The sequence below is a fragment of the Herpailurus yagouaroundi genome, unplaced genomic scaffold (genome assembly GCF_014898765.1).
Source record: "Herpailurus yagouaroundi ecotype Mexico unplaced genomic scaffold, PumYag 187, whole genome shotgun sequence".
NCBI classification, from domain to species: domain Eukaryota; kingdom Metazoa; phylum Chordata; class Mammalia; order Carnivora; family Felidae; genus Herpailurus; species Herpailurus yagouaroundi.
Genome location: NW_024412418.1, coordinates 2006296 through 2023093, shown reverse-complemented (window position 1 = coordinate 2023093; position 16798 = coordinate 2006296). Strand labels below are relative to the sequence as shown.

At 41.2% G+C, this 16798-nt stretch overlaps 1 protein-coding gene across 1 annotated transcript in view; it reads right to left on the bottom strand.

Annotated features, from left to right (window-relative positions):
- Positions 1-16798, bottom strand: part of PATL1 (PAT1 homolog 1, processing body mRNA decay factor) — a 32935-nt gene that overhangs the window by 15095 nt on the left and 1042 nt on the right. The window contains exons 2-9 of the mRNA XM_040495050.1: positions 15585-15696; positions 7708-7925; positions 7336-7416; positions 6511-6705; positions 5485-5586; positions 4219-4308; positions 3787-4004; positions 1896-1985 (exon numbers count right to left, since the gene is read on the bottom strand). Of these exons, the coding sequence (XP_040350984.1) occupies positions 1896-1985; positions 3787-4004; positions 4219-4308; positions 5485-5586; positions 6511-6705; positions 7336-7416; positions 7708-7925; positions 15585-15696 (1106 nt within the window). The remainder of the gene's footprint in view (positions 1-1895; positions 1986-3786; positions 4005-4218; positions 4309-5484; positions 5587-6510; positions 6706-7335; positions 7417-7707; positions 7926-15584; positions 15697-16798) is intronic.

Below are 16798 nucleotides of genomic sequence, written 5' to 3'. Positions count from 1 at the left end.
TCCCGGTTGAAAAGGGGACAGACCGTGCTTAGTTCTAACTAAGAAGCTCTATAGAGTTTTACGCAGGAACATTTAAGTAACATACTGTCACAACATTCACAGTTGAAGGCCCTCTTGAACCCCGTCTGGACCCTAGTTTCCAGCTTCCCTCCCTTCCCAGAGGAACCACCATCCTGACGTGGTGAGAACTCTCCCTGAAATGTTTTAAGACTTACTGCTTGTGTGTCCATCTTTAAATATTATACAGTATTATTCTCTGTGCCTTTAAGTTTTACATAAATGGTACTGGATAAGTTTCTTCTAATTCAACATCCATTCAACTGGATAAGTTTCTTCTAATTCAACATCACCTTCTTCATATGTATCCATGTCGACAGCATACCCAGGTGTATACCAAAAAGGAGAACTGCTAGGTTATAGTGTATCCACATTTTCAACCTTATTATTTACTACCAAATTCTCTCACAAGAGGCTGTAAAACCAACATTCTTGCCAACAACGAGTGTTGAGACATTTCAAATTTTGCTTATCTGATGATGTAAAATGGTTATCTAATTCTAATCTGTGTTTTCCTGATTATAAGTGGGCTTGAAATCTTTTCTTTGTTTTTGACTTTCAGGTGTCTGATACGATGTTCAACAGTTCCACGTGTTACTCTGTGCTCGTCACGACAAGTGCTCTCCTTAATCCCCATCCTCTACTTCCCCCGGCCCACCTCCCCTCTGGACACCACCAGTCTGTTTTCTAGAATTCTGAGTCTGTCTCTTTTTTCCTCTGTTCGTTTGTTTTGTTTCTTAAATTCCACATATGAGCGAAATCATATCAGCTTTGCTAAGGTATGACTGATACACAACTGTGCGTATTTAACGTCTATAATTTTGTACATTTGGACACGCGCGAACCCTTTCGACACCATCACCACACGTGGGGTAACAGGTGTATCCGATACCCACCAGGGTTTCTGGATCTCCCACTGTTTTTTTCTTGTTGTTGTTGTTGTTGTTTGGTGGCAAGACATTCCACATGAATGAGATCCACCCTCTTAACAAATCTCAAGCATGTAAAACCATACTGTTAACTACAGGCACTACAAGTTCCATATTTTCACACAGTCAAATGTATTGATCTTTTCCTTTAAGGTGTGCCCTTTTCATGTCTTATTTTAAGAGCCTCTATTTTTTTCCCCTGCTGAAAGTATCTTAGAGCTTCTTTGAAAGTGAGAAGGAATTACACAAACAGAACCACAAAACTGAAGGTTAAAGAAACCTCAAAGTTATGTTTACTTTTCTTATTTTCTGTATATGAATGATCATAGAGCACCAGGTCTGTGAAGTCAGGACTCTGACATGTCCTGTGTTTCTTTTAATCCTCAAAACCTACCACAGTGTCTGCTCTACAGCCAGGGCTGCCTATATAAATACACAGTTATATTTGTGAATGAGATTAAATTACAGGCAAAAATAGAGTGACTTGGTTTTACTGAAGACTGAAGTTAAGGCTAGCCATTATGCTTCAAAGTTACCTCTGAGCTGAGATTACAAACAAAAGGTAGTTAAGAGTATGGTAAGAACTTGGTAAGGAGTATAAAATGACTAAAAAAAAAAAAAAAAAAAAAAAAAAATCAGATCTAAATTGTGTTTCTGATGGGGATGCCTGGGTGGCTTGGTTGGTTAAGCAACCAATTTTGGCTCAGGTCATGATCTCATGGTTCGTGGGTTCCACCCCACATCAGGCTCCATGCTGGACGTGGACAGTCTGCTTGGGATTCTCTCTCCCTCCCTCCCTCTCTCTGTCCCTCCTCCACTCGTTCTAAAATTAATAAAAAGAAAATTAGTAGCACTGTCAAAACTACAAGCTGAGTTAAAAAACCACAAAGGAGCAGGATGAGTACTTACTTTCTGTTCTGCTGCTGCCTCTGATGCAAGAGCCGACGGTGCTGGGGATGGAGGTGAGTTGTGTCTGGTCTAAACATCGGGGCCTGAGACCTGAGAAAAAAGGGAAAGGTTTCCAATTCTACTGTTCTGATGACTTGAAATTTTAGAGAATGTTGTCAGTACAGGGTAACTTCATACATGTCCACCCAAGGGAATGTTCAAGTCTATTCTCAGATCTTTCAGAAGGAAAAGACAACTGTGTTTTTACATGTCTTCTACAGAGATTAATTCTCAACTCGTAAGAAGAGGATCATAAAATCTGAGTGAATTAGCAGTAAATAGTGTAACTATTTTTCTTCTCACTCCTGTTAACAGAAGTCTCTTAAAAGATTTAATGTGCTTATTTTGAAATCTTTGGGAGAGACACTGAAAATATATGTGATTAAGGAAGACACTTGTTGGAATGAGCACTGGATATTAAACACAGGGGATGAACCACTGGAATCTACTCCTGAAATCATTATTGCACTATATGCTAACTTGGATGTAAACTAAAAAATAAATTAAATTAAAAAAATAAAATAGCCCCCTAGCATTCCACACCAAAAATAAACAAGCAAACAAATAATTGCTGCCAAAAAAGAAAGAAAGAAAGAAAGAAAGAAAGAAAGAAAGAAAGAAAGAAAGAAAGAAGAAAATATATGTGTGGCTATCAATTTATGTCAACTTGGCTACAGGCTATGGTACCCAGCTGTTTTCTGGTCACACACTAATCTAGATGTTGCTATGAAAGTATTTTGTAGATGTGATTAATTAAGAATTAATCAACAGGGGGCGTCTGAGTGGCTTAGTTGGTTAAGCATCCGACTTGATTTCAGCTCCAATCACAATCTTGCAGTTCTGTGGGTCGAACCCCATGTTGGGCTCTGCACTGTCAGTGTGGAGCTGGCTTGGGTTTATCTCTCTCCTTCTCTTTCCCTACCCTGCTCACACATTCTCTCAAAATAGTTAAAAACCTTAATTAAGAAAAAAGATGACCTTTGAAAATGTGGGTGGGCCTCCCCCAACCAGTTGAAGGCATTAAGAGCAAAACTGGTATTTCCCAGACAAGAAGGAATTTTGCCTCAAGACTGGAACACAGAAGTCCTGCCTGAGTTTTTGTTTTTTAATTTTTTAATTATGTTTAAATCTAAGTTAGTGAACTGCCTGAGTTTCTAACCTGCCAGCCTGTCCTACAAATTTCAGACTCAACTGCAAATTCAACTCTTATCTGAATTTCCACTCTGCTGGCCTGCTCTATGGATTTCCTTAGCCATTCCTTAAAATCTTTTCTTTATGAAGATATACACGTATATACGTATATACATATATATATATACACATATATATATATACACACACATGCGTATGTGTGTATATATATCTTAAAGATTGTTTCTCTGAGGAATCCTGACATGATACAGTATGTAATAAAACATAATTTCCCTAGAAGCAGGAACTTGAACCCCTGTTATAAAACCAGAGCAGAAGCGAGCAACCTAGCTAGCACTCAGATTAGCATCTGTATTGTATCTCTGTTCTTTAACATACGGTAATTCTTGTTAAGCCATAAGCACTTTGTGCGCATGTCCGAGTGTTCGTAAAATGGATATAAAGTGAGACCTGAAAGAGGTTAGAAGAAATAAAAGAGGTGATTAACCAGCAAGGTGCAAATATACACAGGAAGCATGTGACTTTAGGGAAATGCTAATTTGGAAGAATGCCTGGAGGCTGTCAAACATTTCTGTGTTTGGCAAGTTGAGGATACAAGAACATCTCAAAACCCACCCCTTACAACCATCATGAGGCCTCTGTATTGTAACACTAAGCCTCAATGACTATGACAGATAAACAGTGGCCTGTGTTTGCACACCTTAGGTTTTGCAGGTGAGGCCCTGGGCCGGGGGAGTGCTGTTGGGGAGGCGGTGGGGCGGGGGGTGCAGCACTAAAGAAGGCACGGAAGCCCGGCGCTGGGGGCAGCACCTGCCCCACTCGCCCTTGCAGCAACTTGGGATTCATGGCGGCAAGCGGGCTACCAACAAATCCAGGAACCCGTGCAAACTGGCTGGGAGACATCCGTCCAGGCGGCAGCTAGAAAGAGGGACAAGATCTCAGATTTAGTTCATCAGCAAGTCCTCTTGCTTTTATAAAAGTGAATATGATTTCCATCAATAACTTTGTTTGAATAAAGTGTAGGGAAAATTGGGAGGCAGTAGAGACTGATTAATGGCAAAGAGGGACATCATCTAGTAAATGTCAAGAAAGTAAGAGAGCTCTTCGTGAGCTGGGCTCATCATAGCCTTACCTGTGCTCCTCCCAGAAGCTGTGCTCTCTGGAGGGGGCTGAGGACAGGAGGAACACTAGGAGGGAAAGGGTGACCCAGCAGGGAAGAGTTCTAAGGAGGAAAAAAAAAAAGACAAAGTTATATGCTTTCTGCGAAACAGGTAAATCAATATAACAAAGAATTCGGTAGGAATGCTGAATAAACTTGGATATAAAAATGCTCAAACTGTATAGTCAAGCTACCCATGGAAGGAATACAAAAGAGAGCAATGCTAGAAATCAGAAAGCACGATGGGGCAGCTGGGTGGCTCAGCTGGTCAAGCATCAGACTTCAGCTCAGGTCATGATCTTGCAATACATGAGTTGGAAACCCAGGTGGGGCTCTGTGCTGACAGCTCAGAGCCTGGAGCCTGCTTCGGATTCTGTGTCTCCCTCTCTCTCTGCCCCTCCCCCACTCATGCTCTGTCTCTCTCAAAAATAAACAAACATTAGGGGCGCCTGGGTGGCTCAGTCAGGTGAGCGTCCGACTTCAGCTCAGGTCATGATCTCACAGTTCATGGGCTCGAGCCCCGCATCAGGCTCTGTGCTGACCGCTTGCTCAGAGCCTAGAGCCTGCTTCAGATTCTGTGTCTCCTCTCTTTGCCCCTCCCCCGCTCACGCTTTTGTCTGTTTCTCAAAAATAAATAAATGTAAAAAAATTAAAATAAAAAAATAAACAAACATTAAAAATAAAAATAAAGGGGCGCCTGGTGGCTCAGTCGGTTGGGCATCCGACTTTGGCTCAGGTCATGATCTCACGGTCTGTGAGTTCGAGCCCTGCATCGGGCTCTCTGCTGACAGCTCAGAGCCTGGAGCCTGCTTTGGATTCTGTGAATTTGTGATTCTGCTTTGGACTCTGCTCCTCCCCTGCTCATGCTCTGTCTCAAAAAAAAAAATAAATAAAAATAAAAAATAAAAAAAATTTATAAAAAAATAAAAATTAAAATTAAAAATAAAAATAAAAGAAATCAGGAAGCACGACACTCATGTAACTTGAAAAAGGAAGTGACTTTGAAAAAGGACAGGGACTGAAATAGCAGGCCAGGCCGAGTTTGGACTTTCAAAGATACAAAAAAGATCAGGTAGGAAACAACGCGATGAACCAGGTCTATTTACCTGGGGACCGTAAGATCTAGAAATTCAAGCACGGAGACTATGAAAAGCTTGCATTATTTAGAAGCTGCCTATATATGAGTAGCGCTCAGAAACTACATGCTGCGTGCTTTCACGAGATTGTAGAATGACATACCGGGACACTGCAGAGCTGGTTTGGGGACGCCCTCTCACTGTAGGGAGCAGGATAGCGCGGTGGCATCGGGGGCCGGACATGGACAGGCTTCGGACACAGGATCTATCAGGACAAACATATACACAACTACACTCAATGAAGTCAGTTTTTCCTCCACCTACACCCCCTCCCCTCAAGTACCAGTAGACACGCGAACTTAATGCAAAGCCCTACTTCTAAGCAAATCGCTATGGCTGTGGGTTCACAGAAGAACCTTTGGTTACTTCCTCTCATAAACATCAAGCAACGTGCCACTTGCAACTGAAGAAGATTTAGCTAATTCTCCAGTTATCCCCACCCTTCCATGCTATCTGAGGGAGGTACCAGCAGATATTCTGACTTGCAAATTCTCTGCAAGAGGATATATTTTGGTAGCAGCGAGGGAGAAGGAATGATAAGAAAGCTGGAGGATTAACTAAGTCCTATTCTGAAGCCCCTGTGATATGGCCGCCATGCTCAGCTCTTTTGTGATACATTGTGACTCCACCGTTTCATAGGATACTGAGCCTAACTAGGCCATACCAACACCACCCTCCCCCCATACCTTCCAAATTGGCCTTCCTTTTCAGCTGCTGGTTTCAGGTGGAGGAAAGTCTATGGAACAGGACTGCACAGGCTCTAGGGAAAGCAGGGATATCTTAAAGGTAAAAAGGGATGTGGACAATGCTGTGTGTTCCCACTCCCCCCAGCTTTCAGTTACCTCTCTGCCAATGTTTTGGGCAGCCAGCAAAACACTCTGAAAAGGATATAGATGCTAAATGTGCTTAACTACCCTTTTTCTCCCCCACTTAATAGGCAGCAGCACCAGGAAAGGGCATTAGGGAATGTGTCTCTTGTTTGTACTAACTTCTCCTCTAATTGACTACTTCTCTTTCTACTCTAATGCCTACCCCAAACGTCCACCCTCCTCCCGGCATCGCCATTTTCCCAAATAATTTTGCCCAGATTCCCAATATCCTGGGCTGAGTGCCTGTTAATGAGAGGTACCTGTTGGCTGAAGCTGGGTACAGCCATCTGCTTAGGTGGGGTGCCTATGGGGACAGCTCTAACAGGAGGGCTCCCGATGACAGGTGACGTGGACCGCCGCGGCAAAGCACGCTCAGAAAGGTCCCGATCATCTTCTGGGCCCTGTGGGGGCCTCTGAGGCAGGGCATATTCTAATACAGACACTGTAGGCATTTCCTAATTAAGGAAATAGTTAAAAAAAAAAAAAAAAAAAGCGAGAGAGAGAAGAGAAAATTAGCTCATAGCCAACTTAAAATGTTTTAATAATCCGTACAGACGCCAAAAACATCTTGAGAAATTATTTTTAAGTTTGATTTCTATTTCACATCCAGTAACATTCACTCTTTGGTATACAGTCAGTCCTCTGAATTTTGAGAAATGCACGGAGTCATGGATCTACCACAATCACAAAGCACAGTAGTTTTGTCACCCCCAAACTTCTGTTGTATTGTCCCTTAGTTGATCCCTCCCAACACCCCCAACCACTGGCAAACACTGATCTGTTCTCCATCCCCACAGTTTTGCCTAGAAATGACTGAAGTAATCGAATCGTAAGCTAACAAATTTGAGTTCTAATGGCTCCCTTTCAACCTTTTCAAACTAAAGCAAGGTAAAGTGAGCACAGCCACGGAGGCTGAGAAGTGTATGATCAACAGGGACAGCTCCGAGTGCTAGGTTGAGTAATCAGCATCATAACGGCACAGGACACACATCTGTACGTTGTTTCGGTAAGGAAAGGGTGACAACAGGAGCCAACCTGGAATCTGCGGATGCTAGGAATTTGTGTAAAGAGAAAACGCTTAATACCTGAGTTAGCAGTGGTCCTCGGATTCGCCTCAGAACTTCAGATCCATCCCAGATGCTGGAATTGAGACTCCCTGGTTGGGGCTAACAAAAAAGGAAAACACATACACAAAGTCTGGAATGGTGTGGGCTTTCTGGGCATTTAACTGCTTTTGGTGAACAAGGTCCCAAGAGAGTCTCAACTGCTTGAGGATACGAAATCACAGCGTTCCAGAATATACATTATTCCCTACCTTCGACTGCTACGATCAGGAACTACGTTACCAATTTTTAAGGTACAGGTAAGTCTCTTGGGATGAAACAATATGGCAAAGCTCAATACTTCACCTCAATCGCCAGTCTGCTATAGTTCTCAAATCACAGTAGCTTACTCACTTGCAGGACTGGTCTGGTCTGCACTGCCCTCATGATAGCTGGATCTTCTAGCTCATTCTCAATCACCATCTTACTGAGCCTTTCTGCCAGATTCTCCTCATGGTCACCCAGCAAGTCCATCTCATCCCTTTCTCCATTGCCCGTTTGTTCATTAACTGCCGCTGGGAGCTTCTCTTCCAGTTCAGCCAGGCGCTCATGTGCTTCCTGCCAGTCATCATCTAGAAGGAAATCGTTAGGAAGAAACACAGTTCGTATTGGGACTAAAAAGTTTCATGAAATTCTTCTGGGAACCAAATGAACAATCCTAACTTCAGAAGACAGTAAATGTCCACTTAGAGACATGAACTACGGTTTGAACTGAGAGGTACATGAGAGTGGGCTTTTCACTAAGGACAAATAACATCATACCAGCAACAAAGTTGGAGCACTTAGAGTAATAGTTGAATACGTTACCAATGGCATCCAAACTCTATTCCGAAAACAATTTCTAAACTGGTGATAGGGATGTACATGACATCCTGCTGGTTTTGACATTCTATGACATTTTGGGCAAAAAAGGAAAGTTAAAACTCACTGCATTAGCCTATGCTTTCTTTTAGGTTATAACTGCCATCCTCTTTACAAGCTCTCAAATCCATTCATTTCGTTCAATTAATATTCATTGAGCACCTATCAATGCGGTTAAGTACGGTTTTAGGCACATGGGACAGGTCGGTGTATAAAAACAAAGACCCAGCCCTCCTGCAGCACTCCTTCAGGGAGGGAAGAGACAGAACAGACAATAAATGTATCGATTAAGTACATTCAACACTATATCAGAAAATGAAGCCCTGTAGGAGTGTAGAGGAAAAGCAGCAGTTTGAAAACATTAAAGAGGGTAGTCACAGGTACCTGTCATTGTGAGAGTGACGAGTGAGCAAAGATTCAAGAGTAAGGTAGTTAGCCATATGGATAGCTGGGAGAAGAGTGTTCCAGACAGAGGGACAGTCTGTAGGAAGGACTTAAGATGACTGATGATTCTGAGAGACAGCAAGGACTGTGTCTGGATGAGAATGATCAAGGGGAAAGAGCTGAGAGGAAAAAAATGAGGCCAGACAGGCAGCAGGAGGGAGCTCCTTCTGGGCCTTTTGGGCCACTCCAGGGGGGACCCTGGAGGTTTTGATGTGGCTTGACTTTTTGAAAGAAATACTCTGGCTGCTGTACTGAGAACACATTGGGGATTTGGGGGGTGGGCGGGGAAAGGAGCGGAAACATTGGAAGCCTGGAGGCCTGCCAGGTGACTGCTGCACACGTCAGGGCAAAGGTGATGGTGACTTGGACCTGGGTCCCGTCCTCTTCCATTTTAACAACGTCTCTGCTATTCCTGGACACTATACAGTCTGTGGCACTGGCACTAGGTTTTCTTCTCTTTTTATGCTGACACAGCATTATTTTTGAGTCCTGCTGCAGCACAGACACAAATTTTCAGAACCCTTCACCAGCTTCTCTATAAACTAGACCGTTTCCATCACTCAGTCTCCAATGCTCCTCAACCTCATCCCTCCATTCTGCTTCCACCGTAAAAGCTCTATTCACTATTATGCTCTTTTCAGTATTAAAATTCAGGTTATCTTTCCCCTCCTCATGGAAGCTTTCCCTAAACAATCTTTTCGTTTCAATGCTGCCTTCACCTCATCTAAACATGGAAGACTTTCAAACACAAAAAACTCACGTATTCATATATATCTTCTTACTTTAGTTTTTGTTTTTATGTCCCATAGAATTCAACAGAAAGGGTAACAGGTAATTCTTTTTTTTTTTTTAATTTTTTTTTTCAACGTTTATTTATTTTTGCGACAGAGAGAGACAGAGCATGAACGGGGGAGGGGCAGAGAGAGAGGGAGACACAGAATCGGAAACAGGCTCCAGGCTCTGAGCCATCAGCCCAGACAGAGCCTGACGCGGGGCTCGAACTCACGGACTCATATACATGTGTGTGTGCATGAAAAGCTGTGCATGAAAAGCTCACGGACCGCAAGATCGTGACCTGGCTGAAGTCGGATGCTTAACCGACTGCGCCACCCAGGCACCCCGGTAATTCTTTTTATAACTAACATTAGAAACACAGAATTCTGCAAGTGTCCTCCATGGCAATCCTTCCACATGACTTTTCTTTACACCTCATTAAAAGAAAGAGGGAAGGAAGAACTAAAGGCACTATGACAAGAAAAAACAAAGGTGCCTGATATACAATAAGGGTATAATAAATGGTAGCCACTTAAAAAAAAAAAAAAAAGATCTAGTTAGATTTACTGATAATTTTCTGAGGGGCTCATGTTAAAATTATCTTTTTTTCCCCTCTGCTTACAAAGAAAATACATGTTTATTAAAAAATTTAAACATTGGGGCACCTGGGTCATTGGGATGCCTGGATGGCTCAGTCAGTTAAGCGTCTGACTTCGGCTCAGGTCATGAAGTTGTGGTCTATGAGTTCGAGCCTCACATCGGGATCTGGGTTGACAGTTCAGAGCCTGGAGCCTGCTTCAGATTCTGTGTCTCCCCCTCTCTCTGCCCCTCCCCACTCACGCTCTGTTTCTCTCTCTCTCAAAAATGAATAAAGATCTAAAGTAAATAAATAATTGAAACATCACACAAATCTGTTACTTTATTATAGAGTTCCCCAGAACTCTACAGGTACCTTAAGTTTTTTAGATGCAAACTATAAAGTTTAACTTGTTTCTTTGTATTTTTTATTAAAAAATTGTTTTAATGTTTATTTATTTTTGAGATAGAGACAGAGAGAGAGAGAGAGAGAGAGAGACAGAGCATGAGCAGGGGAGGGGCAGAGAGAGAGGGAGACACAGAATCCAAAGCAGGCTCCAAGCACTAAGCTGTCGGCACAGAGACCAACACAGGGCCCAAACTCACAAGCCATGAGATCACGACCGGGGCCAAAGTTGGATGCTTAACGGACTGAGCCACCCAGGTGCCCCTTGTTTCTTTGTATTTAAGCAATACATCCTGTACAGCTTTTCATGCACACACACACATGTATATGACTACTGATAATATTAGCTCATTCTTTTTAACACCTGTATAAGATTCTATTCTATTGATATACTAATTTAATTGATTGCTTGCTGATGGAAATTTGGATTATTTGCAAATTTTCAATGTAACGATTAACACTGTAATGAGTGTTACACAGGTCTTAATATCTTAGTATATGTGCTGCTGAAGGGGGCACCACAGATCTTAACATCTTACGCAAATATTTACTAAGTAGGCAGCAAAGTCCCTTGTAAGGTCAGATTATAAACATTTAAAATTTGCTATTTTTATTACATAACAATGCATCACCTAACACTAGTGATGCAAAAAGCAAGGGAAGGGAGATTTTCAGATGTACAATTTGGTATGATCAGAACCACTGTCTAGTCTTCGAGCACTGTGGTATATCTGAATGTACTATTTGTGGTAAAGAAAAAAATTCACTTTAGATGAAAATTATAGTATTATCAGTTACCCAGAAAAATATTCTTTTTTTTTTTTTTTTTTAATTTTTTTTTTTCAACGTTTATTTATTTTTGGGACAGAGAGAGACAGAGCGTGAACAGGGGAGGGGCAGAGAGAGGGAGACACAGAATCGGAAACAGGCTCCAGGCTCTGAGCCATCAGCCCAGAGCCCGACGCGGGGCTCGAACTCACGGACCGCGAGATCGTGACCTGGCTGAAGTCGGACGCTTAACCGACTGCGCCACCCAGGCGCCCCCAGAAAAATATTCTTAAAGATGAATGTAATTAAAAATCAGTTGCGACATTAATATTTGTGTCATTTTTGCTAAGGAAGAGTAAGCTGAGCAAGTTTTTAAAGGATTGTTTTTTGCAATGTTACTAACTTGGGGATGCCAAAAGATGAGGACCCTATGCAATCCTCAGTTGGGGGATTTTTTTTAACATTTATCTCCCCAGTTTAAGAAGCTAATTTGTTAGCAGACAGATCCTAATGCAGAAGAATTCTAACTTGAGTTGTTTTCATTCACCACCTCCCATACTCATGTTTACTAGGATTACCAGATCCTACCAAAGACAAACAGTGTATTTGTCCTTAATAATACATTTTAAAAGCACTGGTTAAATAGCCATATTCTGTGAGAATGGCTTTGTTGTGAATGGACTGTCACTGTTTCAAACACGTAAATAAAGAAATCTACGCCACAGAATACTGTCATCTTTATTTTGGATCTTCCTTGCTCTTGTGAAAAGTCATGTGAAGCAATATGTCAAGAGATCACATGCCCTTACTAGAAGAGGATACCTCACTCATATCTTTTTCAAATGACCTAAAAATAAAGTTACGTATATATGCCAACACTTGACCTCAATCCACAATGATCAAAATCATAAAGGCTAGGCAAAAGAATACCAGAGAAATGAAGAAAAAAGAAGTTATCTGTTTTCTGTTAACTAATTAATCTATACCCAGATGTGGGTTACTGAATTCTGGGCTGCCGTCTGTCTCTGGAATATTTTTGAATAAAAACAAAATGAAAAGGAAATACAGGTGAGTTAATGTCAAGGCAACTTAAGTCCCTAAAGATTTTAACAGCTATCAATTAAAGGGAAGTGGAAAGAATGGGGAGCCTTTCCAAGCAGAGGCAGGAGATTCCCAAAGATTCCTCACCAACTTTAAACATAACTGGTAGTTTACACTGATTGCATTTATAGTTACCTAACCTCTCTCACACTTTGCTTCCTCATTTGTTCGAATGAACAAGGTTCTTGTGAGGATTAATTATATATATATATATATATATATATATACACAACATTTATAGTGGTGCCCAACAGACAATAAGTACTTTGTAAGTGTCAACTTCTATTTTTAGAGGATGAGTTAAGATTACTGTGGCCATTTACTGCTTTAAGATGATGTAAATATTTTTCCATGCAGAAGACAAGCACTAGTTTCTTAAGGAAAGGTGACATCAGAGCATTTGCAGCCAGTGACTTAAAATAACTACTGTACTAACAAGTATCATTCAAGACACTCACTCCTTGAGTTAAAAACCATCAACCCATAACATGTCAGAGGTCTGACATTTTACCTCCTGGTTTAAATTCTTAAAATTTTTTTCTTAATTTTTATTTAGTTTTGAGTGAGACAGAGAGAGGGAGAGAGGGGGAGAGAGATTGATTGATTGAGACAGAACGTGAACAGGGGAGGGGCAGAGAGAAAGAGACATAGAATCCATAACAGGCTGCAGACTCTGAGCTGTCAGTACAGAGCCCCATGCAGGGCTCGAACCACTAGCAGTGAGATCATGACCTGAGCCAAAGTTGGATGCTTAACCGACTGAGCCACTCAGGCGCCCCTCCTAGTTTAAATTCTTTATACCACCTGTACAAGTGTATTAAACAAATCACAGGTTGACTTAGCAATTTTTTAAAATAAATCTGTGTAATATTTATATCAAGATATCATAAAGAATTATGATTTTAACTTTAATACAAATATATCATACTCCTAAAGGAGAGGGCTCATATTTGGAAATCTTTTTCTAATGTTTATTTTGAGAGACAGAGAGAGCGAGCGAGCACGCATGGATGCAAGCAGGGGAGGGGCGAAGAGAGACAATCCCAAGCAGGCTCCGTGCCATCAGCACAGAGCCTGATGGGGGAGGTTCGCACTCACAAACTGTTGGATCATGACCTGGGCCGAAGTCAACAGTCAGATGCTAAACTGACTGGGCCACCCAAGCACCCCTAGAAATCTCTTCTCCATTATAAACTTTGATGAACAAGGAAAGTCTTTCTTAATCACTTATGCCCTCAGGTACAAACTGGGCTAACCATATGCTGCTATTTCACTGCCTTTACTTTTTACTACCTGTTCTTTTACTGTGTAACCCTAGGGGCTTTTTCAACATGTGTGTGCTTTTCTTTTTTTCCATCATACAAAATACAGTTCTGCACACTCCAATGTCCTTTTAAGGAAACATTTCCCTCAACTTGTGAGGAACGGAGAAGCAGAAAAAGATTGCCCACAGCACGCTGGAAGTCAACGAGAAGAGGCAAGATTATTTCTCTTCTCTCCGGGTTCAAAACTGAGGGCTTATTACTATGCTGTTTCATCTTAATGTAACATCTGTCAGTCAATTCCATCAACTTCATTTAACAGTGACGAATTTGCTGAAAACTGGTAACAATCAGTACAATACTTTAAGAGAAAAGGAGTTCCAGAAACAAGCACACGATGCTTGTAACTTCTATTGTGTTCTATAGGTTATACACTAAAGGAACTTCCAAATCAATTTGCAATTCACATCAGTTCATTTGCAATTCTATCCTACCTCTCTTCTTCGGTGATCTCCATGGAGAGAGAACAGCATCTTTGACATTGTCCTTCTCTTGGCCGATCTCATCTCCTAAACTATGGCTATAATCCAAATGGTCTTTGGTTTCCTTCTGTAATCTGTCTTGCTTCTACCTTAGACACTTCTCTTGCTGCTCCTGATAGTGGCAGTTGTATATCTCTACTGAATTCTGTAAGCCTCGACTAACGAGCAAACTCTGTTATTTTTGCCAGTTAATTCAACAGAGTCTAAGTTTTAATCAACTCAAGCTACTTAGGTCACTGCAGAATGAGTCACCATTATCACACCTCTAAGATCTCTTATTTGTTTTTGATATTCAACATTTTAAGATTAGTCACTATTGCATAATTTCCTCTTGCTACTTAAGTTTGAACAATGTTTGTTGCATAGACAGAAATGCTGATTCCAAAGAAATCACATATAGTTACACATCCCAACAGAAACACTGTTATTGCTACTTTTCAACACCAACAGTTAAAGTAAAAATATTTGCACTCTTACCTATTTATTTTTTTTAAAGTATATTTTATTAGTACACTTGTTCTAGGATCTCTAATTCTCGAACTTTATCATATAAGCTTGCTCCCTAAGTCTCCCATTTTAGTAATTATAACTCTGAGCTATGTTATGTTTAGTTTGGCTCTTTAGTTTTTTACCCTTTTCCAATTCCTAGAATATATGTTCATATCCAGGGATGAGAAAATTTCATCTGTGCACAGCACTTTTCTAACTTATGAAGACTTCCTATCACCACAATTCTTGGAATAAAATGCTTCCTATTTTACTGAAGATACTATAAGGCAATAGCAGGGTCATGCAATATACCACTGGTTAATTGAATTTCATTGTATTTATTTTTTAAAGTTTATTTCTTTATTCTGAGAGGGAGAGCAGGCATGGGAGGGGCGGAAAGAAAGGGGGGGAAGGATAGGGAGAAGAGAGAGGGGGAGGAGGGGGAGTGGGAGAAAGAGAGAAAAAAATCCCAAGCAGGCTCCACACTGCCAGCACAGAGACTGATGCAGGGCCTGAACCCACAAAACGTGAGATCATGACCTGAGCTGAAATCAAGAGTTGGACGCCTAACTGCTGAGCCACCCAGGAGCCCCATGAATTTTAAAACATACACACTCAAGTCCAAGTTTTCTCTTAGTTAACTGGTTTTCCAAAAGTTACATGTTCCACAAATAAAAATTTCCTTCTTCTAGGATTATTTTAAATCTTCAGAAAATGCCTACTTGTCTAACCATTTGCATTCCTTTTAGCATCCAACCTACAGCTACAGGTAATGTAGCCGGAAGGGAAAGGGCTCAGAGAACATCTGGTTTTATATATGAGGAAAAAAAAGAGGCTCAGGGAGTGGGGTAGATGCTTCCAGTGAGGACTGAACTATTCTGAGACCAAGAATACAATATTTTGCCCAATTTGTGAAGGCAGTTACTCCTACTAAGATAAAGCACTTAAAAGAGAACATTTGAAAAGAGCAAGAGACCAAGATGACATTCTAAGAACACTGTCACTTACCAACTGCACCTGACCCAAACGTATCATCATTGAATTGATCAATCTCTTCATCTTCCTCTCCCAAGCCCTGAAAGGCATCTTCATCTTCGTCCAGAGGACAATCCTCTAAAGACTAAAAAAAGAGAAGAGATTAACTATTCATGAAATTCACACTCATGAGTAACAATGTGAAAAAGTCATTGAAAAAAAATGTTCATTTTATCTTCCCCATCATCAGAATAGCTTCATTATGACCTCTTGTAGAGACAGCATTTTTTCTATGCCCAATTTCCTTGACATTGGAAGATGTCAGCATCTTCTTTCAGTTTCTCTTGGCCCAAACACTCCGTTTCTCCATCAAGAATCTAGTAACGGTATTTCTTCGCATAACTAAGGAATTAGGCCTCCAACTTTCTTCACATCACTGGTTAGAGTAGTAATGACCACTGAAGATGCACACTTTATTATTATTTTGCTTGAGTTTTAGAAATATTTTTCAACATTAAGTATCAGGTTTCCCATATTCACGTCAAATTTGCAACCATATTTCATTATGCCCTTTTAAGGTTTTCTGTTCATTTTCCATCCTGTTTTCTGTAGGCCCAAACTCTGGTGATCAAACAGAAAGCTAAATTTTCAACCCCAATCAAGAGAACTCTGGAAAAGCTGTGATACGGTGAGTTCAAGTTCTGGCTCCATTCGTACAAGTGGTGCAAACGTGGGCAAGTCATATTCTAGTTAACGCAGTACAGACCTCTAAAGTACCTATTGTGTCTCAGGCTCTGTGTTAGGCTCTAGGTGGTAACAAAAGGACAACACCTCAGTGAGGATAAAATGGGGCAGAGATTTGGCAAAGACCCTGGACTGCTCCACAGTGCTAGATATTCCCACAACCACGTAGGTCCGTTCCCTTTTAAATATTCCCCCCTCCGCTACCGTTTTCAACGGACTTATTTTCCAAGTTTTCTTTTCTTTTGGCAACTCTGCCTCCTGCATCTCAGCATCTCTCTCCATGTTTACATCAAGTCAGTTCATCTTGAACCCTTCCTATTGTGTATGTGTCCCCCAATGTCCAAAGACTCAGGATCACAGCACCACCTATCAACAGGCAGGTCTGTGACATACCTTGCCAGGCTACTTCTTCGCTAGGCTGTCCCCGAAGGAAAGGTTAGGCCAAAGGGCCATTCCACCCATCTTAAGCCCTCCCAAACTTACACAAAGCAGGCATACAAGCC